We start from the raw sequence: 23,537 nt of genomic DNA on the forward strand, positions 1-23,537 counted from the left end.
CAAAATCTTTCATGCGTAAGTCATGAGTGTGATAGAATAGTTTTCACATTTGTGGACGGGTGCAGCTGCAACAACACGAGGCTCGAAACCTTCCAGGACAAAGCAGCTGCCTTGCTCGCCCAGTAATCTAAGTGGCCGTTTCCTTTACTGCCAGCGTAGTGTGGCCACGGTGTGTACTATCTATGGGATTTATTGTAGCAACTCACCTTCTTTGGCAGCTCCTCCAAAACATGTGAACCTCCAGTCCTTTAGATTTGGATTTGTTTATTGTCATGTGTACCGAGGGACAGTGAAAAGTATTGTTCTGCGTACAGCTCAGACAGATCATTCCACACATGAAAAGAAAATACATAATAGGGCAAATACAAAATACACAATATAAGTACATAGACACAGGCATCGGGTGAAGCATACAGGAGTGTAGTACTACTCTGTAGAGAAGATGTGTGAAGAGATCAGATCAGTCCATAAGAGGGTCATTTAGGAGTCTGGTGACAGCGGGGATAAAGCTGTTTTTGAATCTGTTTGTGCGTGCTCTGAGTTTTGTATCTCCTGCCCGATGGAAGATGTTGGAAGAGTGAATAAGCCGGGTGGGAGCGGTCTTTGATTATGCTGCCCGCTTTCCCAAGGCAGTGGGAGGTGTAGATGGAGTCAATGGATGGGAGGCGGGTTCACGTGATGGACTGGGTGGTGTTCACAGCTCGCTGTAGCTTCTAGGCAAAGGTAGCATGAGAATAGCTCACCAGATCCCAGCCAAGCCACACACCATTCTGCCTTGGACATGTTTCTTCCTTGTCTCTCCTGAAACTATTGACTGAACAGTATTGTGGGAGCACTTTCACTACAGAGATTGCCTTGTTCAGGAGATCAGCCCAACCTCACCGTCTTCCCAATAGGGATAGACACAAATACTGACCTTACCAACGACATTCACATCCTGAGAATGAAAAAAATACATTATTTTGCTCACTGCATTTGGTGATACTGATGAAATATCACATTTGAAGTTTTATTCTTTCAGAACGCGATCAGTAAAAGTACTAATGTAGGAAACCAAACCTTTTTTTAAAAAAAATAAAAATAAATAAATGTAATTTTATATTTTAGCCTGTACCTCCAAGGACTCAAAAGATGGAAGTGGACCAGAATTGGTGCAATGTGTACCCAACTGCGGCAGCATTTAAGTCTTCTGTTGTACCTCTTCCTGTTCGCATGGGCTATCCAATAAAAAGAGGAGTCCCGCCAGACAAAATAGGAAATCTAGAGCTAATAAAGGTAAGTAAGAATAGTATGGTTTAATCTCCTGACTCTGATATCCAAGAACAGCATGAAAGCTTCTCATTAATATACCTGAGATAAAGGCAAATTACTGCGGATGCTGGAATGGGAAATAAGAACAGAAAATACTGGACAATCTCAGCAGGTCTGAGAGTGTCTGGAGAGAGAGAAGGGAGGTAAAGTTTCGAGTCTGGATGACTCTTTATCAAAGCTGGCACAACTTCTGACTCTGAACTCTCCTTCACCTTCACCCCATTTCTATTTTCATTTTGTCCATCGATCGTTTTCCCTCGCCATTGTCATCCCCCCTCCCCCCCCACTAGGGCCACCTGTTCCTAGTTGTCCTTTAACACACTCCTTACCTTTGTTCTGCCATTAACACATTCTGATCTCTTTTTTAAAAAAATTTAGATTATCCAATTATTTTTTCAAATTAAGGGGAAATTTAACGTGGCCAATCCACCTACTCTGCACATTTTTGGGTTGTGGGGGCGAAACCCACGCAGACATAGGGAGAATGTGCAAACTCCACACGGACAGTGACCCAGAGCCGGGATCGAACCTGGGACCTCAGCGCCGTGAGGCAGCTGTGCTAACCACTAGGCCACCGTGCTGCCCTTATTCTGATCTCTTAAATGTGCCACTATCCGCACCCTTCGCCTTGATTATCACCATTTACATTCTCTTTCTGTCCATGACATCTTTGTCAATCTCCACCCATCGCTGGCCCTCTATCCAGCCCCACTGCTCCAACCCCCCCCCCACCCCACCCACAATAGTATAAATCAGATCCTATTTCCAGCTCTCTCTAGCTTTGACAAAGAGACATCCAGTTGAGTTGAATCCATGCAAACCTAAATTTCTTAAGACAGTTTAATCATCTTTCACCAAAAATCAATGATTTTTGCATGTGATGTTCCTTTCGATGGAAATTCTCTGTCTGTGGTTTGAACAGTGATTGAAGGACAATCTTGAAACTTGGGAGAGAAGGGAAATGTAGAGTATTACTGTTCCATTGGAGGATTCTGGTAGACTGCATGCAGCTTAGAGTGTTGTAATAAAAATACATTCAAAAATGGTTACTTCAGTCACATGACCTCTTCCCCCCCCCCCACATTGATTTCAGAGGATAATTGATTAGCTCCAGTCTGGAAGGACTGTGGCTGTTGACCTATGGTATAGGTGATTAGATGATTTAATGTCCCAACCGTTAACTCCAAATGATTCGTTATCCATCTTGATGAGTTAGGAAAAATGCTTTTCCATGTAGTTATTATCCCAGTAGTCTCCGCTTGAGAGGTAGCTTTATGGAAATGCATATGTAAGAAGCAATACAGTTTCAGTTCATCCTTTGAAATAGCTCTTGACATCAGCAGGCTTAAAATTCTGTAGGAGGGTGTCTGGGCAAGTATTAATTGTATTTCATATTGAACCTTCCAAAAAACTGATTAACTTGTGAATAACAGATTTCACGTGACTTGTGGCAGCCATCTTAAGTCAATGTCTTTGCTTGATTTTAAATGTCCTTTTTAAACAGTTCAATATTTGTTTGATCAGCTGATGAAATTAAAGAGTAATATCACACAAGCGCATGTAACATCATTGTGACAATGTCTGGTAACTACATTATTAGATCTGAGGAATACCGATAATACAGCTTGAGCTTCTATTAAACTCTTCATTCATTTTACCTGCGGTCCAAGTTGCTGTGTTTAATATTGTTGACGTGTATTCGTATATAGGCTGCATAATGTCACTGATCTTGCTGAGGATACCATTACTACTTACTAACCTATATCAATTTACAGCTAAGAAAATGGATAATAAAGGGTTAATCTGTTGATAAATTTGTTTCAGATCCCAAATTTCTTGCATCTCACTCCACCTGCGATAAAAGGACATTGCACAGCTTTAAAAGGTAGGTCACAGGACATGCTGAGCCAATCATTGATGGAGGATGGTTCTAAAGTAAGCTTTACAATTGATTCTTATCACATCTTATTCCACCGTGATGGTGAAATGAATCTTACAGTTGCATGTCATTTTTACAGTCGGCTGCCACACATAGGCATAGCTAAATTTTAGTAGCCATGGTTGAGGCAGAGTGTTGAGGATTCAAATTCCACACCAGGACAGCACAAAACTGTGGTGCAATATTGAGGGAGCACTACACAGTCCGAGGTGTCTTCTTGCCTCTGTGATGTTAAACTGCGGCCTTTCCTGCACTCTTCAGGTAGATGTATAAGATCCAATGGAAATATTTTGAAGAAGGGGAGTCATCACTGGCATCCTGGTCAGTATTTGTCCCTCAACAGCATCACAAAAACAGACTATCTGGCAATTGTCACGTTACTGTTTGTGGGATTTGCTGAGTGCAGATTAATTGCCTCGTTTCCTATATTTCAGTGGTGACTACACTTCAAAAGTACATCATTGGCTGTAAAGTGCTTTGGGTTGTCTAGTGATTGCAAAATGATCACTGGTAGCTGTTGTGGAATTTTTTTATAACGTTTAAAACTGCCTCTTGTAATTTAAAGCAAAACAATGCCCCGGAATTTGGGGGGGGGGGGGTGAAGTTGTGCTGAATTCTGCCTGGTGGTAAGCCCATGTGACCTTTTTACTGGCCCTACCCCATGGCAAACCTTATTCAAAGTCAGGTATGAGCTTGACTCGTGGACCCAAAGGCCTCACTGCCTCAGATTCAGAGTGAGACCAGTTGATTTTCGGGGGGAAAACCATAACAGGCACTACGATGTCAAACAGAAGAAAGCTCTGCATTTGAGTGTTTTTTCTGTTTATGGGATATGGGGGTCGTTGGCTGGACCAGCATTCATTGCCCATCCCTGAGGGCATTTAACAGTCAACCACATTGCTGTGGGTTTGTCACATAGACCAGTACAGGTAAGGGTGGCAGATTTCCTTTCCTAAAGGACATTAGCGAACCAGATGGATTTGTGCAACAATCGTCAATGGTTTCGTGGTCATCATTAGACTTTTTGAGTGAATTCAAATTTCACCATCTGCCGTGGTGGGATTGGGTCTCTGGATTACGAGTCTAGCGACAATATCGCTAGACCACTAACGTCACTGCCACCCACTGATGGCTGGTAAGGATAGAACCCATGTTGAAGAAAGAAAGATTGTAAAAGAGACTACAGAACCACCACACTAAACATTCCAACAAAGAGTCCATTTTATTATGTTCAAAGGGTTGAGCGACCTTATTTTAAAAGGGCATTAGCAGATTTGACATGGTTAAAGCAGGGCGAAGGAATCTTATTAATGGCTGAGGGATTGAACTTTAAACTAATAATAATCTTTTATTATTGTCACAAATAGGCTTACATTAACACTGCAATGAAGTTACTGTGAAAAGCCCCTAGTCGCCACATTCTGGCGCCTGTTTGGGTACACTGTGGGAGAATTCCGAAAGTCCAATTCACCTAACAAGCACGCCTTTTGGGACTTCTGGGAGGAAACCGGAGCACCCGGAGGAAACCCACGCAGACACGGGGAGAACAGACTGTGATCAAGCCAGGAATTGAACCTGGGTCCCTGGTGCTGTGAAGCAACAGTGCTAACAATTGTGCTACTGTGCCGCCCATTTATGACTATGGACGGAATGTCTGAGGCTGTTTAGCACAGGGCTATTTGCTGACTTTGAAAGCAGGCCAGCATCACGGTTCGATTCCCGTAACATCCTTCCGGAACAGGCGCAGGAATGTGGCGACTAGGGGCTTTTCACGGTAACTTCATTGAAGTCTATTCGTGACAATAAGCGATTTTCATTCATTTCATTTAATGGGAAAATGCCAAAGTTCATTTGTGGCAGGTTTTTCAGGGAGTTTCCTGCCGGCTCTGCTGGTGAGTTCCCCACTGCTATCAAACGACACTTAGTTACTATTTTGGGCCCTGGGGAGTTTCTCACTGGTTTAGCCCACACTTTTTTTTTTTAAATTTAGAATATCCAATTCATTTTTTCAATTAAGGGGCAATTTAACGTGGCCAATCCACCTAACCTGCACATCTTTGGGTTGTGGGGGTGAAACCCACGCAGACACGGGGAGAATGTGCAAACTCCTCACAGACAGTGACCCAGGGCCGGGATTCGAACCCGGGTCCTCAGCGCCGTAGGCAGCAATGCTAACCACTGTGCCACCGTGCCGCCCTAGCCCACACTTAAAGGCCAGGATTCTCCGTGCCTGAGACTAAGTGTTGACACCGGGGCAGGATTCATGGACTTCCTCGACATCAAAACTGGTGCCATACCTGGACCAATACAGCGACCATGAAGGTGCTGGCACCAGCGCCACATGGAACGTAATTGATTCCATTGAGAAACAGTGCGGGATTCACCAGGTCCGTGATTGACACTTGGGCGGCTGACAAGCTGCAGCTGCATTTACAGATTACAATGCCCACACGCAGTCATCCCAGCCAACAAGATGGCACTGGTTGTGTTCAATGGTGTTCCATGCCCATCCACCCTGACCCCACAGTCCACGTCCTGCCCCCCCCCCCCCCCCCCCCCCCACCCCCCCTCCCTCCCTCCCTCCCTCTCGGCTACTACTTCTGGCCCTGGCAGAAGCCCCCCGGCCAACGGCACAACTGTCAGCAAACTATGGCGATGTTGGACACTTTCCATAAGTCCCCTTCTCTCTCCCTCAGCAGCCAGAGTACCCGTTTCACAATTTTTAAAAGCACAAGTGAACTTTGCCATCGGGAATTCGACCCAGTGCAGGCAGAGCATCGCAGAGGCCCTGGAGAATACCACTAATGATAGGCCAACATCATTTACTGTACATGCGTTCTGGAACGCATTGAAGCTGCTGTCGAGGCACCGGAGAATTATGAGTTGACTTGAAACCAGTGCCTGCAACGATTTTGGCGTCAAAACTGATTTTCCATCCTATCCTGTTTCCCAAGTCTGGTGTCAGCCGACAGTATCCTGTCCAGAATGTTTTTCAGCACTGGGAAGCTGAACTCCGATCGGGCGACCATTCTGAAATGGGTACCCCAAACTCTAAGTGAGCTTGTGGCTTCCTGCCACCCATGGGCAATGTCATCCCGCCCCACATACATGGGCACTACCCTACACCACCCCAAGTGAGGACACTCTGCTATGGGGTCCCGGGGGGGGGGGGGGGGGGGGAGGGGCACTTCAGGCACCCCGCACCCGTCACACCCACAACTTCCCAGAGGTCACTACCTACTTGCCATGCAACCCTCCACCCTTAAAATCCCCCTCCACCCTCCTTTCATGGACATGGCCCCCCTCAGGCCCTGACCCTTGGCAGTGCCACCCAGGCACCCTTGCACTGTGGTGATGACATGGAAGATCAGCTGGAACTTAATTTAAAAACTAATTTTACAATGTATGATAGTTGACAATTTTTAACCTTTCTGTATGGTGCAAATCATGCTGTAGCTGGCATTGTGTATATATTTTTCAAATGACAATCCACAGTCAAAATGTCCTTGAAAAATCCAGAAGTATTTGATTTGGACTATCCATTGTGGTAAATAAACAAACGTGTCTGAGTGTTTGGAGACAATGAAATGTGTCCAATTTTTTATGACGTACATTAAAAACATTTTGAGAAGTTTGTTTGTGCTCATCATGATGAAATTTGATTTGATTTATTATTGTCACATGTATTAGTATACAGTGAAAAGTATTGTTTCTTGCATGCTGTACAAATAATGCATACTGTACATAAGGAAGGAGAGACTGCAGAATATAATGTTGCAGTTATAGCAAGGTGTAGAGAAAAGATCAACTTAATACGAGGTAGGTCCATTCAAAAGTCTGATGGCAGTAGGGAAGAAGCTGTTCTTGAGTCGGTTGGTACGTGACCTCAAACTTTGGTATCTTTTTCCTGACAGAAGAAGGTGGAAGAGAGTATGTCCGGGGTGCGTGGGGTCCTTAATTATGCTGGCTGCCTTTCTGAAGCAGCGGGAATTATAGAGTCAATGGATGGGAGGCTGGTTTGCGTGATGGACTGGGCTACATTCATGACCTTTTGTAGTTTCCTGCAGTCTTGGGCAGAGCAGGCTCCATACCAAGCTGTGATACAACCAGAAATAATGTTTTCTATGGTGCTTCTGCAGCAGTTGGTGAGGGTCGTAGCTGACATGCCAAATTTCCGTAGTCTTCTGAGAAAGTAGAGTCGTTGGTGGGCCTTCTTAACTATAGTGTCGGCATGGGGGTCTAGGACAGGCTGTTGGTGATCTGTACACCTAAAACCGTGATGCTCTTGACCCTTTCTACTTCGTTCCCATTAATGTAGACAGGGGCATGTTCTCCGCTACGCTTCCTGAAGTCGATGACTATCTCCTTCGTTTTGTTGACATTGAGGGAGAGATTATTGTCTGTTCACCAGATTCTCTATCTCATTCCTGTACTCTGTCTCGTCATTGTTTGAAATCCGACCCACTATGGTGGTGTTATCAGCAAATTTGAAAATCGAGTTGGAGGGGAATTTGGCCACACAGTCATAGGTGTATAAGGTGTATAGTAGGGGGCTGAGGACACAGCCTTCTGGGGCACCGGTGTTGAGGATGATCGTGGAGGTGGTGGTGTTGCCTATTTTTACTGATTATGGCCTGTGGGTTAGAAAGTTCAGGATCCAGTCGCAGAGGGTGGAGCCGATGAGAAATCTTTGATCTAGAGAATCTCTTTCAGCATCCATTGCCATCATTGAGCATACCTGCATTATGAACAACTCCCTTCAAACTCTAAGCTTCCAACAATGCACCTTCACATAAACTTGAGAAAGACATCCCCTCTGTACTAGTGAGATGTTTTTAATTTTCTATCGTTTATAAGATTTCCAATCTTGTTTTGGGTGGGTTTTCTGAATTGTTTTATGTAGTTTGGACTGATATCAAACCTGGATTCTATCTTTCTTGTTGTAAAGATAATTCTCATGGCAATCATGTTAGTACCAAAAAGAAGTATTTTCTTGTAGACTTGTGTATCAGTTCTGTACCATCAGTACTAATGCAGAAAATTAGCACAGACTATGTGGAGATCTTCCATCCATACTAAATATAATTTATGATGCTGAGGTTCTCGGTTATAATCATATAGTCTAACGTCACGAATAACTACTTCAACTCTCATTGCAATATTGATTCCTTATTAGTGCCATGTGGACTAAATGCTTCACTTTTGATTCATTTCTCTGATTTCAGAGTTCTGCACTGAGTGGCCAGCAGCACTCGATAGTGATGAGAAATGTCAGCATCACTTCCCCATCGAGATTAAGACAACAGATTATGTTGCAGCAGGACCCTCTGTCCGCAACTCCATGGCTAGAGTGGTCAGCTTGTCAGTAAGTAATGAGGCAGCAGTGGCTAAATTCTCTTAACTGAGAGTTTTGGAACTTTAGAGAACTGATTTACTGTAATCACATATCAGCAAGTCAATTTGACTGCTTCATCAGTAAAATGGATACTGTCAGGACATATTAGATCTGCCCTGATGCTACCAGCTCACAAAATCAACTTGTGCATGTAATTTTCCTAATAAAGAATTGTGTTTCTTGGGCTAAAACAACTGTGCTATGAAACTGGTTGTTATTGAAAAAGTGGCCCAGTTCAGCCTACTTTGTTTTCATCGGCCACCTCCTCCCGATCAATGTGTGGCTAAACCAAAAATAGATGGTGTAAGGGAGGAGATTTTCAGGTACCGAGGACAATGACAACTACGACACGAGAAGAGGGGAGGAAGCTGTATCAAGCATTACGGATGTCTTTGCAGACAGACTAAATGCAGTATTTTAGGAGAATTTAAACGTGTACGGTGAAGGGAAGGTTGAAACAGCTGTCCAAGAAAGAAAGCAAAGTTTTGGAGGCAGAACGGTTACAGAAACTTGATAGTAAATGTCGACCATGAACTGATAAAGGGACAGTTTTAAGTGTAGACATTAATAAGCCAGCTAAATAGGTGGAAATTAAAACAAGAGAATTGGGAGCTTTGTGGGAAATGTAGCACTTTTAATGTAGAAAATGCCCGAACTCCATCACAAAGGTATGTTCAAAAAATGGAGCCTCATCCGATGAAGGAGACATTTGTTTTAAGAAGGATCTTAAAGTAGTGCAAAGGTGGAGTGTATAAACTAACTGGTTCTATGTTACAAGATGCAACACATGAGGAGGGTGTGGGGCACTGGTGGCTGGTCCACTGAAACCAACAGTGTGGTGTGTAGCAACAGCAAGGAAAACTAAATGGTCTGAAAATGCAAATCCAGATGGACTGGGTGACTATCCAGCATGGATATTCAGCACAATGGGTCTGTACAGGCCCTTGTCAGCAGCAACCAGATACTATATAGTGTTTTTTCTTCAGATGGTCCTTGATATCCTGGGCGGGATTCTCGGTCCCGCCACACCTGTTTTCTGGTGCAGTGCATATCGCCAGCAGCAGGATGCTCCGTCCCGCCAGCCAGCAAATGGGGTTTACCATTATGGGCACCCCTACGCCATCAGGAAATCCGTAGGCGTGAGCACGCTGCCAGCGAAATAGAAGACTCCGCCAACAGAGAATCTAACCCCATAGCCCTCGATTCAAACTCAGCGACACTCCACTTGCTTGAATGAGTGCAGCTCGCAACAACGCTCAAAAAGCTAGACACTATCCAAGACAAAGCAGCCTGCTCAATTGCTCTTTTCCACAAGCATTTACTCCTTCCAACACCGACGAACAATGACAGCCGTGTGTACCATCTACAAGATGCACTGCAGGAGCTCGACAAGGCTCCTTGGGCAGCACCTTCCAAACCCTCACCCATACCAGCTAGAAGGTCGAGCAGCCAATACCTGGGAACCCCACCACCTGGAGGTTCCCTTCCAAATCACTCACCACCCTGACTTGGAAATATATCACCATTCCTTACTGCCGTCTGATCAAAATCTTGAAATTCCCTCCCTAATTGCACCGTGCGTGTTCGCGCACCTCCGGGACTGCAGCGGTTCAAGAAGGCAGCTCACCACCACCTTCTGAAGGGCAATTAGGGATGGACAATAAACGATGGCCTGGCCAGCAATGCCCGCATCCTGTAAAAATTATTTTTTTTCAAAAACCTGGCCTGATGTACCTAGGTCTAGCCATCAATTGTAACTAGATACTGCTGAAAAATTCCCAATACAATGTTATAGCACTCAGAGTTCTTGGAATTGATTGATTTATTTTCCCCAGATTGTCGAGCACAATTTTAAGACACCTCTTTGCACTTTTAGGGCACTTCTAGAAAATTCTACTACTGGTGGGACAGCATCTAGAGTATTGTGTACAGGTTTTGTCTCCTTTCCTCGGGAAGTACAGACATGTCTGAGAGGAAGTGCAGCGTGGGTTCATTACACTGATTCCGGGTTGAGGGGGATTGCCCATTGAGGAGCAAGGCCTCTATTCTCTCTCAAGTTTAGAAAAATGAGGGGTAACCGCATTGAAATATATCCAATTCTGAGGGGTTTGACAGGGTGGATAGTGGGAGTTTTACTTCCATGTTTGGGGAGCCTGGAAGTAAGGATTGCAGCCTCAGAATAAGGAGACTGATTTTGTCTTTGATTAGATTGTGCACAAGAGGTATTGAACAAAAATATTCAATAAATTCAGATAGCCAAGTGTTTGCAAAGGGTTTCAGGGTCCTTAGCACTGCAATCCACATTTGAAATATGGCAGAAATGGTTCAAGTATATTGGAAAAGCCTCCTCGCATTGTTTGTAACTGTAATTTGGGAGGGTCGGTTTTAACCCATCCCTCTCAGGAAACCAAGTTAAAGCTAATCTTGTTAGTTATCCCATCGGAATTTGTCCTTTTTCTCCCCTCATCTTAACCTGCAGGCAAAGAAGGAATCCACCTGAAGCTGGGGCTGGGAGACTCCTCATGAAGTGCCACATAGCCTTTCCTTAAGATGCAAACAGATCTGCTGCTATTGGCAACAATGAAGGAGCCGTTTCCACGGGTCTCCTTTTGGTGCGCCGGTTTCCTCCCACAGTCCAAAGATGTGCGGGTTAGGTGGGGTTAGGGTGATTAGGCAGGGGAGTGGGCCGAGGTGGGGTGCTCTTTCGCTGGATGTGTGCAGACCTGATGGGCCGAATGGCCTCCTCTGCACTGTAGGGATTCTGTGAACCCAAAAAGTAGTCAGGTACCTTATTTTTGTGCGATCAAGTGTCACAGAAGTTCTCCACACACTCCACAGGAAGGTGCAACCTCGCAAAGCTGCATCACTGACAAATCCTTACTAGTGTGTATTGTGATTGCATTGCTCATAGTGAATTCACGGAAAGCAACCACCCTTCTTCTGCCCAGCCAAACAATTGGCTACTCCTCCACCACCACCCTGCAGGTTTCCTTTCCCTCCCTGCCACCTCTTCCTGGCCCCATTTTTTCTTTCATTCTCTCTTCTCTCTCCATTTTTTATTTTAAGTACTGGCAGGAGTTCATTCTTTGGAAACAAGCATATCATTCTTTATATGAAGGAAGGAGCAGAGTGGCGACCATACAGTGATTTTTGTGAATTGCAACTTTTGTTATCAGAAATAGACTGCTGTATTTTGTTTTATATCAGTGCTAATAGATCAGACCTCTGGATATGATGAATTGATGGATTGTGAATTGTGAACGTGGAGTAGCTGAAATCCAGAATTTTACTTTCCTAGCCATCGGCAAAGTGGGGAGATTTTTGTGTCCTGTTCCCTGTTCGTATTCTAAGTATTCCACTCTCCCAAACCAGTCATTGGCCATCAAATATATTTTGTTGCAATGATTATACATGCTATGATGATTATCTTAAAATGTGTCAATAAAATTGAGTTGAGGCTCAATAACCTTTCTGATGGTTCTGGTAATGCTTTTACTTGAGGTTTATTATTTATTATTTTGATGCATTATTAAACAATGGAAGGGTTCTTGCCAGATGGTTAAACCAGGGAATTTTGTTCAGTCACTTGTAAGAAAGATAATTTTATTATCTAGGTTACAGATTGCACATCTGTATCATTCTGATCTAATATTTTGATTTAACTTGAATACATTTTCTTTATGTATTTTGAAGATTAGACTTTCGCATCTCTATTTGGATGACCATGCCAGGAAGAAATTCATTAAAATTGTAGGAAATCGATACAACAAAGATACGGATACGCTTACCATTACGACAGACAGGTACAGTAACATGAAGCAGATGTCAGTTATAAATGCAATTAAGGTCATCATGCCAATTAGCCACTGACTTCATTATGAAGCAAGAAAGCTAAGTATCTAATGGCAAATTCGCAAAGTGCTGCAGTTTCCCCCCCCCCCCCCCATCCCAACCCCCACAGCAATAAACTTGTGTGACGCTGTACAGTTTAAAGTGCATTGCAGTTATTCATTTCTTCATAGCAACACTTGTCTTTTGTTTTTGCATGTTTCATCTATCCTGTTTCTGCATCCGAGTTTAATTTTGAATAATTTGTACGTGAAGAAACCAAGATGGAAATCAAAAGTAATGCCACAGAAATAGAGGGGGAAATTTGAGCCATGACAAAAGTGGATAAATTATTATTTTTAGTTTCATGGACGGATGCGCCTGCGACAGGCCGATTGGTGAGGACTAGATCAAGTAGTTTTTTTCGCACTCGTTGATTGCTTCACCACCTACCAGCAGCTGTGTGCATTAGGACTTGGTCAGCTTACCCATTCATGGTGCTATCAAGCCACTCTTGGTGATGGTCATTGAAATGCTCCACCCAGAGTACATTCCGTGCCCTTGCCACCCTCAGTGCTTCTACCAATTACTATTCAACATAGTGCTCCAGAGTCAATGCTGAGAACTCCCTGGGCAACCTCATCCCGACTGTATACCACTGTGCCACCTGTCATCTCTTGTTAGATGGTGATGGCGGTGATGGGATTATGACTCTAAGAGTATGACTATGTCAGGCTGTTGCTTGACTAATGTGTGGGACAGCCCTCCCAGTTTTCCACAAACCCCCTGATGTTAGTAAGGAGGACCTTGCAGGGTCGGCTGGGCTAGATGGGTTATTACCACTACCCAGTTCAATGCCCGGTGATTCGACCAGTTTCATTCGCCTTTGTAGACTTTTTGGCGGTCGTGATACAACAGAGTGACTTGCTCGGCCATTTCAGGAGGCAGTTAATAGTCAACCACATTGCTGTGGGTCTGCCCCACCCCCCACCACAACCAACCCCACTTACCGAGGAACGATGTGCAACATATTTCGGTCTGCTTTTGATAGCTTTAGAAACTTGTGATTGGAAAGAGTAGCTTAACTCGTTTTTAAGCAACTTTGATACCACATGTAGGTTACAGATATTGAATATTTTTGTTTCAGGTGCCCACTGCGGCGACAGAATTATGATTATGCCATGTATTTGCTCACTGTTTTGTACCATGAATCATGGGTAAGTTTACTTATTTTGAAGAACTGATCAACTTTTGACACGCTGAGCTAATAATTTATTTGTTTTCTTTCAGAAAATTGTAGGAAATCCTTATATTTTATGCAAAAAAGCAGCTATTACTAATGATTATCTTGAAATACTAGCTTAACTACTTAAAAGAATGACACTCTGCAGTATATTTGTGCTAGACCACCGTGATGTTAAATACCAAAGGTCCCAGGCTTACCAAGCACCTGGAATGCAAGTGGGTCTTTTCCCCTCCCTGTAATGATGCACTTCTAAGTTCATTGTCACTACACTTTCAAGGTCCATTGCTGTCAGTGCTTGAACACTGTAATCTTTTATTACTGATGAGAAAAGCCATTAACCTGGTGGCAGGTGGAAACTTTCAATGCCAGCGGAGTGCTATTGGTGAAAGATTAGGAGATGACTTGTTTATTAATGGTAGACAAACCCTTCATTCTTTTGACTATAATGTTACTTAGCTGGGGAGACCAGGTCATCCGATATTTTCATGTTGTGTGTGTTGTATTCTGAATACACAGGAAAGCCTTTGGTGAAATGGCTGCCTTTCTGTTACCTTTCAGATCTAATATCAATAGTTAATGGAGGTGTCAATCAGTTCTAATTGTGAATGATTTTTATGAAACTTTAATGATTACTGTGACATATTTGATTTTCCATGCTCAATGCAATCTCTTTCCATTAGCTTAAAGATGCATGAAACATATTGTTCCAGGAGCTGCACCTGTCTGATGTTACACTTTTGTGGGCATGAGTACTGTTAAATAATTGCACTATTTAGACATTAGTTATTGTAGTAAGCTGTCTAATAAGAATCTGTACAATCATAATCCTTGAGTTGATTGCCTAGTTAACAAAATACCAACATGCTGTAGTGAGTGTAACTTTACACTTTTTCTTCACACTGATAGGAGAATCCTGTCACATTGCGTTTCAATCGGAGAATAGCTTGCTTGGTGATGTTCCATTCAATGCAATAATCAATATTAGGAAATACTTTAAGTAGATATTCAAATTTCAGAAAACTAAATTGTTTTTCTCTTGAAAAATATAGGCTTCATTTTAATGTCAAATGGTGTAAATTCTGAATTGATAGAAGCAATAGCTGAAGTTTCAAAGTAGATATACTCGATAACATTGCTATACTTATTTATTTCACAAAGTCAGGTTAGTTACAGGAACTAATTTGAAGTGAGGCCATTTTATTGATTGTGAAGTCGACCTTTTAACTTCAATTATGTTAGCTTATACATTACAGAAAGGAGAGACATATCATAGAATCTACAGTGCAGAAGGAGGCCATTCAGCCCATTGAGTCTGCACTGGCCCTTGGAAAGAGCACCCTACTTAAGCCCATGCCTCCACCTTATCCCAGTACCCAGTGACCCTACCTAACCTTTTTTTTGGACACTCGGGGCAATTTAGCATGGCCAATCCACCTTACCTGCACATCTTTGGACTGTAGGAGGAAACCGGAGCACCCGGAGGAAACCCACACACACATGGGGGGAACGTGCAGCCTCTGCACAGATAGTGACCCAAGCCAGGAATCGAACCTGGAGCTGGGAAGCAACCATGCTAACCACTGTGCTACGTGCTGCCCACATTATGTTCACTTAAAGCACAGTGTAACGCAGATCTGTGTATCTTTGGCTGTGCTAAACTAAAAGCGGAAAGGTCCTGTTTTGTGATTTGAAGCTTCCTACAAAGAATGTTTAATCAACCGATCTGGAACCAGTGTTCTAGCGAAGAGGATAAATAGGGTGGTCAGTAGGACTTTAAACTTCTGAGTTGGGGGGAAGGGAAAGTGAAAGCGACAGGGAGCAGGGAGTTAAATGGCAAGATACGCAGGAGGATAACATGTAGGCAGGTGGATTTAAGCTTGAGGCAGACTAGGAATGCAACAAAAAGGAAGGATAACTTTGGACATCTTAGGACTTCCAATATCTGTACTGATAAGAAAGTTAACATTAAGGCACTTTACCTGAATGCTCGTAGCATTTGTAACAAAGTAGATGAACTAATGGCACAGATCATCGTGAATGATTATGATGTGGTAGGCATCACAGAGACATGGCTGCAGGGGGTTCAGGACTGGCAGTTAAACATCCAAGGATATACAACCTATCGAAAAGACAGGGAGGTGGGCCGAGGGGGTGGGGTTGCCTTGTTAGTTAAGAACAAAATTAAATCTATGGCACTAAACGACATAGGGTCGGATGATGTGGAGTCTGTGTGGGTAGAATTGAGGAACCACAAAGGCAAAAAAACCATAATGGGAGTTATGTACAGACCGCCTAACAGTGGTCAGGACCAGGGGCGCAACATGTACCGGGAAATAGAAAAGGCATGTCAGAAAGGCAAGGTCACAGTGATCATGGGGGACTTCAATATGCAGGTGGATTGGGTAAATAATGTAGCCAGTGGATCCAAAGAAAAGGAATTCATGGAATGCTTACAAGATGGCTTTTTGGAACAGCTTGTCATGGAGCCCACAAGGGAGCAGGCTATTCTGGACCTAGTGCTATGTAATGAACCAGACTTTATTAAAGATCTTAAAGTAAGGGAACACTTAGGAAGCAGCGATCATAATATGGTTGAGTTCAGTCTGCAGTTTGAAAGAGAGAAGGCAAAATCGGATGTAATGGTGTTACAGTTAAATAAAGGTAATTACGAGGGCATGAGAGAGGAACTGGTGAAAATCAACTGGAAGCAGACCCTAGCAGGGAAGACAGTAGAGCAAAAATGGCAGGAGTTTGTATGCATAATTGAGGACACTGTACAGAGGTTCATCCCCAAGAAAAGAAAGATTATCCAGGGAGGGATTAGACAGCCATGGCTGACAAAGGAGGTCAGGAAATGTATCAAAGAAAAAGAGAGATCCTATAAAGTGGCCAAAAGCACCGGGAAATCAGAAGATTGGGAAGGCTACAAAAACAAACAGAGGTTAACAAAGAGACAAATAAGGAAGGAGAGGATCAAATATGAAGGCAGGCTAGCCAGTAATATAAGAAATGATAGTAAAAGTTTCTTTCAATACATAAGAAACAAACGTCAGGCCAAAGTAGACATTGGGCCAATTCAAACTGATTCTGGAAGGCTAGTGATGGGAGATGAGGAAATGGCTGGAGAACTTAATAAGTACTTTGCGTCTGTCTTCACAGTGGAAGACGTTAGTAATATCCCAAAAATTATAAAGGGTCAGGGGGCTGAGTTGAGTATGGTTGCCATTACAAAAGAGATGGTGCTAAAAAAGCTAAAAGGTCTTAAAATTGACAAATCTCCTGGCCCCGATGGGCTACATCCTAGAGTTCTGAGGGAGGTGGCTGAAGAAATAGCGGAAGCGTTGGTTGAGATCTTTCAAAAATCACTGGAGTCAGGGAAAGTCCCGGACGATTGGAAGATCGCTGTTGTAACCCCCTTGTTCAAGAAAGGATCAAGACAAAAGATGGAAAATTATAGGCCAATTAGCCTAACCTCGGTTGTTGGTAAAATTCTAGAATCGATCGTTAAGGATGAGATTTCTAATTTCTTGGAAGAGCAGGGTCGGATTAGAACAAGTCAACATGGATTTAGTAAGGGGAGGTCGTGCCTGACGAACCTGTTAGAATTCTTTGAGGAGGTGACAAGTAGGTTAGACCAGGGAAATCCAGTGGATGTGGTCTATCTGGATTTCCAAAAGGCCTTTGATAAGGTGCCACACAGGAGGCTGCTGAGTAAGGTGAGGGCCCATGGTGTTCGAGGTGAGCTACTGGCATGGGTTGAGGATTGGCTGTCTGACAGAAGGCAGAGAGTTGGGATAAAAGGTTCTTTTTCGGAATGGCAGCCGGTGACCAGCGGTGTCCCACAGGGTTCAGTGTTGGGGCCGCAGCTGTTCACCATATATATTAATGATCTGGATGAAGGGACTGGGGGCATTCTAGCGAAGTTTGCTGATGATACGAAGTTAGGTGGTCAGGCAGGTAGTGCTGAGGAAGTGGGGAGGCTGCAGAAGGATCTAGACAGTTTGGGAGAGTGGTGCAGGAAATGGCTGATGCATTTCAACGTGAGAAAATGTGAGGTCTTGCACTTTGGAAAAAAGAATCCAAGCATAGACTACTTTCTAAACGGTGAGAAAATTCATAATGCCAAAGTACAAAGGGATCTGGGAGTGCTAGTCGAGGATTCCCTAAAGGTAAACATGCAGGTTGAATCCGTGATTAAGAAAGCGAATGCTATGTTGTCATTTATCTCAAGAGGGTTGGAATATAAAAGCAGCGATGTGCTACTGAGCCTTTATAAGGCTCTGGTTAGGCCCCATTTGGAGTACTGTGTCCAGTTTTGGGCCCCACATCTCAGGAAGGACATACTGGCACTGGAGCGTGTCCAGCGGAGATTCACACGGATGATCCCTGGAATGGCGGGTCTAGCATATGAGGAACGGCTGGCGTTCCTGGGATTGTATTCATTGGAGTTCAGAAGGTTAAGGGGAGATCTAATAGAAACTTACAAGATAATACATGGCTTAGAAAGGATGGACGCAAAGAAACTGTTTCCGTTAGGCGAGGAGTCGAGGACCCGTGGGCACAGCCTTAGAATTAGAGGGGGTAAATTCAAAACAGAAATGCGGAGACATTTCTTCAGCCAGAGAGTGGTGGGCCTGTGGAATTCATTGCCGCAGAGTGCAGTGGAGGCCGGGACGCTAAATGGCTTCAAGGCAGAGATAGATAAATTCTTGATGTCGCGAGGAATTAAGGGCTATGGGGAGAATGCTGGGAGGTGGAGTTGAAATGCCCATCAGCCATGATTGAATGGCGGAGTGGACTCGATGGGCCGAATGGCCTTACTTCCACTCCTATGTCTTATGGTCTTATGGTCTAATTGCACTTTTTGCCTTGTCTTCCAACGTGAAACCTTACTTTCAACTATTAACTGGAAGTTTGAATTTCTTTTTTAAACGGAGATTGTTTCCAATATGATTTTCATTATGTCGTGGAGAGAGAAGATAATCAACCTGAAAAAAATGCAGTTATTCTTCCCTTGTGCCCACAATCAGTTCAATTTTGATAAAGCTGATGTGTTCCCAAACCCCTGTTTTTGTGAGGTCAATTTTTTCAAAGTTACCAGCAGCAAACATTCGTGGATTTTTTAAAAGCATTCATTCCCTCACACTTTTCCCAGAAAGGATTATTGCTACTTCACACACAGTACAAAGAATGATACAGTAAGAGAAAGGGGGGTTCACTTCTACAGAATATTAAGACTTCACAGAATAGTTAACGTTTTACGTGATTGTGCGATTCCAGTGAGAGGGGGAAGCTTTTCCACTCTGAAGTTGAAGTTCAAATGAGGCCATAAGCTGAAGACAGTTTCCCATGTAGTATCTTCAGAATAGGTTGTGCAAAGGGTAGTGTAGACAGCCTTGGTAATTTGTGTAGCCTGAGAATCCTTTTCCAGGCGAACATGGAACCTTTCAGAACAGATTCAAGGAAGCGTTAAATATTAAGCCTTGTGGCACTGTCAAGGCCAGATGTTTGGCCTGGATCCGGCACTGCTGCGTCTTGTGTTATTTCAGCCAAGTGCTGCAAAACAAGCAGGACTCTATAATAAAAGACTTTCAAAAGTTTCAGTCATGTGATGACTAGCCATTGGAAACACCATGGAAAGCGATCCATGTCTGTTCATTGTAACAATATAACTTCCATCTCCCGTGGTCAGAACGATCAACAGTGTTATATGTGTCTCGCTGCAAAGGTAAAACTATTTTATTGCTCTGCAAAAGTGGCAGCATGATTGCCCTATTTATCTGGCATCATTTTGAAGGTTGGCAGTGTGGATTTGCTCATTTAAAAATATGAATGCTGATGTAGATAGAGGTCCATAGCATATCCTTGGGCATAATCGGTTTCATTATCACTCCTTTATTACCTGGTAGATCTGGAGACAAAGTCTGAGGACTTGTAATTCTTGTTATTTTAGGGTAAGTCCACGAAATTGGAAGATGCAATATTTGTCAAGGATATTGTCCATGTATAACCCATTGTGATCCACCTTTAGAAGCTTCCAGAAGCCTGACAAACCTACAGTTCCAAAGATCATGTGACCTGTGGCAGCAATCTTAAAGAGCAGGTGTTCTTTTTTAACTAAGGCATTTGATTTGTTCAAGTTTATAATGTCCTCCAAACTGCTAGCGTGACAATTACTTGCACGTGGGGAAATTGAGACGAGTATGTTTTGACAGTCTTGTAATTTTCACCTTTTTTGCCCCAAATCTTTTAGCAAACTGAACATTAGGCTGCAGTTACACTACATTACCCATCATGTAGCACTGTTGTAGTATATGGTTCATAACCAGCAAGTACCTTGTTCCATTGCTTGGGGTGAATTGTACAATGCTTGTTAGGGCAGAGATGCATGCACATTTATATGGGCAATTATCAACTCAAACAATTTTAAAAATATGTTTAAAGAGTCTAGTTGGAACACCTTTCTCAAAAAATGTGAAAGACTGCTTAAATCTTATGACGTGCCTATAAATCTATTGATTGGTCTGAATGCTCTCTATGGTACGTTATATAGAAAGAAATAGGAGATGCCCATTCTGAAGGGCTATTGCACTGCTGCATCCTTGAGTCCGATAGAAACACAGCTAAAATTATGGTTGTGATTTTTTTTTAACCTGTCTGCTTGCACGTTCACCATTCATTTTGATGAGCAGAAAAACTGGCTATAATTAAGCACAGATGTGGGAAGATATGGGTGGCACAGAGGTTAGCACTACTGCATCATGGACCTGGGTTAAATTCCGGCCTTGGATGACTGTCTGTGTGGAGTTTGAACATTCTCCTTGTGTCTGAGTGGCTTTCCTCCAGGTGCTCTGGTTTCCTCCCACGGGCCAAAGATGAATGGGGGATAGGGCGGGGGGGGGGGGGGGGGGGGGGGGGGGGGTGGGGGGTGGGGGGGGGGGGGGTTGGTAGGGTGCTCTTTGAGTGTCTGTACAGACTTGATGGGCCAAATGACCTGCTTATGCACTCTAGTGGTTCTATGGTTCTAAGTCACATCCACAATGTTACTTTGTCCAGCTGCAAAGTTAAAGCCACATTATACAGCAAAAGTGGCAGAATGATTACCTAATATATCTGGCATTTAATGGATATGTATTTGAGGGGTGGAGGTGTGGAGTTGCTGATTTAAGAAAAAAGCAATAAATTACAAATCTGAATTCAATCCCTTCACTGAATGTTGAGTCACTGAAGCGACTTGTCTATTCGGGTTTGCTTATGCTGCCCCCAAGTGGTTTTGTAAGATTATTTTCCCAATATTCCCCTTTCACCTTCTCAGTTGAAGATGATGACTTTGTGTCACACATCCACATAATCATTCTTTACATGTGATTCAATGGGTTTTTGCTCTATGATGCTGGGTGGAGATGGTCATCACAGTCACACTTTCTTTAAAAAGATAAAAATGCCAACTCCACTCCATGTCTTTTTAGAGTACAGGTACAGTGGGCGCGATTCTCCGCTGCCCACGACGGGTCGGAGAATAGCGGGAGGGCGTCCCCGACATTTTTCACGCCCTCCCGCTATTCTCCCCTCCTCCCCCCCCCCCCCCCCACGGCCGCCCCACGACACGAATCGCTGCTCGCCGTTTTTTACGGCGAACAGCGATTCTCCCCAGGCCGATGGGCCGAGTTCCCAGGCCTTTCCGGCCGTTTTTACGGCAGCAAACACACCTGCTTGCTGCCGTCGTAAAAACGGCCGCAACATGCCCGTTCTGGGCATCCAGGGCCCCGATTGGCACGGCAATACCACGGACGTGCCAAGGGGGGCATGGGCCCGCGATCGGTGCCCACCGATCGCGGGCAGTGCGTCCGTAACGGACGCACTCTTTCTCCCTCCGCCGCCCCGCAGAATCAGTCCGCGGGGCGGCCGAGGGAGATGACGGCCCCGCGCATGCGCGGGTTGGAGCCGTCCAATCCGCGCATGCGTGGCTGACATCATCGTGCGCGTCAGCCGGCGTGACGCTTGGCGCGCAGACTAAGCGATGGTCGCTAAGGCCGCGATGCCGTGGTTCACGGGGCCCCGCTGCTAGCCTCGCCCGGGGGGAAGAATCGGGTACCAGGAGGGGGCGCGGAGGCTGCCGTTAAACACGGCCAGTTTCACGGCAGCCTTTACGACTCGCCACATTTGCGGAGAATCGCGCCCAGTGTCTCACACCTGGCGATCTGAAAACCAGACATTTTTTTTGAAGTTGTTGTGCATTAATTTTAATTATTGTGAGATGGGCCTGGGAATAAAATAAATCATAGAATGAAAATCGGCCGGTTGATGTTTTTGGTTAGCCATTCCACCATATCTGTTTATGCTCGGGCAACTAATTGTTCAAATTATCTAGGTGATATGGAAAAGCTTTGCTTCTCAGAATCTGTCCATGGCCTCCAATTCTTTACAACTAATTTGCCTTGTACAAAAAGCACTCACACCATCTGCTGTCCTGTCTTTCTTCTTCCCAGAAAACTGAAGTGTGGGAATCGGACAAAACAGAAGCTGACATGGATGAATATATTTGGGAGAACAGTCAATCTGAGAAAAATGCCTTGCACACAATCTTCAGAATGAACGAAGCTGAAAATGTAACAGTTTCAGAGGAAGAAGTAATCAACTCCCCAGAAGTCCACAATTACAAGACGTCGGTGGTGAATATTAAAAATGTTGGGGAAACAGAAGATAGCATTTTACAATACAAAGAATCTGTAAAAAAGCTGCTGCATTTGCAGGGTGCAGCATGACCTACAGAAAAAGACATGATCGGTTTATACGGAGTTATTAGGTTGGCACAGTACAGATTTTGTCAAAAATCTTACGGCAGTAAGATAAAACATCTTGTATGACGGGAAGCGTTAATCGCTCATGTAGAGCTATAGAAATGCTACAGCACAGGAAGATGCCATTCAGGCCATCATATCTGCGCCGGCTGAAAAACTGGCTGCTCATTCTAATCCCACCTTCCAGCACCGTACAGGTTGTAACGCCTCAGGTGCAGATCCGGGTATCTTTTAAATTAATTGAGGGTTATTGCCTCCGCTGCCAACTGTGGCAGCCAATTCCTGAGCAACCTTATTTTTACTTCCACAAATATACTCATTGAAAGTATTTCAATTCTGTGAATAAAGTTTCCCTTCCATTAATTTGTTTACTGTGTCTAAGTTGTATTATGAGTTAGTGTGTGAAATAGCCCACTTGCATCCTCAGGCCACATTCTGGTTCCCTGTCTATATATCTCCCTAACACTGATACCACATCAACTATTCTGCTCTGTGGATAACCAGGGTATGAGCATAATTGTCGGTCATGGATTTGTTTGTTTGGTTAACAAATGGAAGAAGCACTTACACATGAGATGGCAAGGTCTGCTTCTATCATTCAAGGATCAAAAGTAAAACGAAAGAATGAATGCAAGTTAATGATTGTAAGAGGAAATTAAAGTGCGGAATGGCCTAACAAAAATAATATTATGAATTTGTTTTATTTTTAAACAAATCAGATTCACTAAATATTCAAGATTACAAATATGTTGTAAAGGAAGCCACAAATGTGACTAATAAAATTCACTATAAACTACAACTACTAACCTGTATGTGCATTTCCAGTAGATTTGAGGTTCCTCCAGCTATTAATGTTGACTTATTTTGCCTATTTCATTCAGGGTTCCCTTTAAAGAAAGGCCAGCCTCCATTATTGTGATCTTTGCTTCCTCAAGGCTGCGTACTTAGCCCCCTACTATACTCCCTGTATACACACACGCTGCGTGGCAACATTTGACTCCCAACTCCATCTATATA

General features: G+C 43.8%; 1 protein-coding gene across 1 annotated transcript in view; it reads left to right on the forward strand.

Moving 5' to 3' along the window:
* mrps35 (mitochondrial ribosomal protein S35) overlaps positions 1-23,205 on the forward strand; it is a 28,817-nt gene extending 5,612 nt beyond the window's left edge. The window contains exons 3-8 of the mRNA XM_038780719.1: positions 1,108-1,275; positions 3,136-3,196; positions 8,476-8,615; positions 12,339-12,448; positions 13,621-13,690; positions 22,209-23,205. Coding sequence (XP_038636647.1) covers positions 1,108-1,275; positions 3,136-3,196; positions 8,476-8,615; positions 12,339-12,448; positions 13,621-13,690; positions 22,209-22,484 — 825 coding nt within the window. The 3' untranslated portion in view covers positions 22,485-23,205. The remainder of the gene's footprint in view (positions 1-1,107; positions 1,276-3,135; positions 3,197-8,475; positions 8,616-12,338; positions 12,449-13,620; positions 13,691-22,208) is intronic.
* The last annotated feature ends 332 nt before the right edge of the window (positions 23,206-23,537 follow it).

Source organism: Scyliorhinus canicula, chromosome 20 (assembly GCF_902713615.1).
Source record: "Scyliorhinus canicula chromosome 20, sScyCan1.1, whole genome shotgun sequence".
Lineage (NCBI taxonomy): Eukaryota > Metazoa > Chordata > Chondrichthyes > Carcharhiniformes > Scyliorhinidae > Scyliorhinus > Scyliorhinus canicula.